Source organism: Emiliania huxleyi (genome assembly GCF_000372725.1).
Source record: "Emiliania huxleyi CCMP1516 unplaced genomic scaffold EMIHUscaffold_5880, whole genome shotgun sequence".
NCBI lineage: Eukaryota > Haptophyta > Isochrysidales > Noelaerhabdaceae > Emiliania > Emiliania huxleyi.
In genome coordinates, this window is record NW_005197586.1 from 1 (window position 1) to 960 (window position 960).

The 960-nt window shown below is 61.6% G+C and overlaps 1 protein-coding gene across 1 annotated transcript; it reads right to left on the minus strand.

Moving 5' to 3' along the window:
- Positions 1-314: 314 nt before the first annotated feature.
- On the minus strand, positions 315-713 carry EMIHUDRAFT_257224 (hypothetical protein; the record flags this gene model as incomplete). Its single annotated transcript, XM_005764602.1, has 1 exon — positions 315-713. One exon carries the CDS (start codon positions 711-713, stop codon positions 315-317), a length of 399 nt encoding a protein of 132 aa, XP_005764659.1.
- Between the last annotated feature and the right edge of the window lie 247 nt (positions 714-960).

Genomic DNA, 960 nt, shown 5'->3' on the forward strand with positions numbered 1-960 from the left:
TCACTGACACTGTGGGACTGCGGTGCTGGTGATTTTACTGCGGATCCTCTCTTGCACTGAAATAACAAATATATCGAAGTCTGTACCTCAACAGGTGCAGGGTGCGGCTGGCGTGCGCCGGGATCTCTCCATGTGAACATGTGACGGCCGCTTTTTCGAATCGAGTAAGGCCTGGCCAGGTCTATCTTGAGAGACGAAATGCACACACACCGAGCCGCCGCTCTCACGCGTTGTGTACGCACACACACGCACAATGCCGAGAGTCCGGAAGTCGGTGGAATATACCCCAAGGCGCGCCACCAGGGTGCGTGCCATCAGGTGTCGGGCCCGGGCAGCGTGAATTTGGCGCCCTCAAACTCGGGGCCCACCTTCAACTGGCAGCCGAGCCTCGACGTATCGGTGAGGCCAAACGCGAGGTCGAGCATGTCGAGCTCCTCCTCCTCGGGCGGCGGGAGCTGGTCGTAGAGCTCCTGCTCGAGGATGAGGTGGCACGTTGAGCACGCGAGCGAACCGTCGCACGCACCCTCGAGGTCAACCTCGTTGGCGTGCGCCGCCTCGAGCAGCGTCTTACCGTGCTCGACAGCCACAGGCACCTCCTCCCCCTCCTCTACAAAGGTGAAGCTCACCTTGTCAGACAGCGCGCGCGCCGAACATCGCAGCGTCCTGGGCGCGGCTCGCCGCACCGCGAGCAGCCGGCGCACGGCAACCCGCATTGGTAGGTTCTGTCGAGCAGAAAATTTTCTTTTTCTGTGATTTTCTTTCTCGAGGTTCTCGAGGTGGATATCCTTTGGCCGCGTTGGGTAGCGAGGATTGGTGTAACCCGAGCCACGGAGGCGTGTTTTCTGACGGCCGACCGTCAGTGCACGGAGTTGCCCCTTCTCCGACTGCCCCGGCTAGTTCCCGAGGTCGTCGGGTGTGACCCCTTCGTCCCCCGAGACCTAGCGCGGGTGGGTTGGAGGA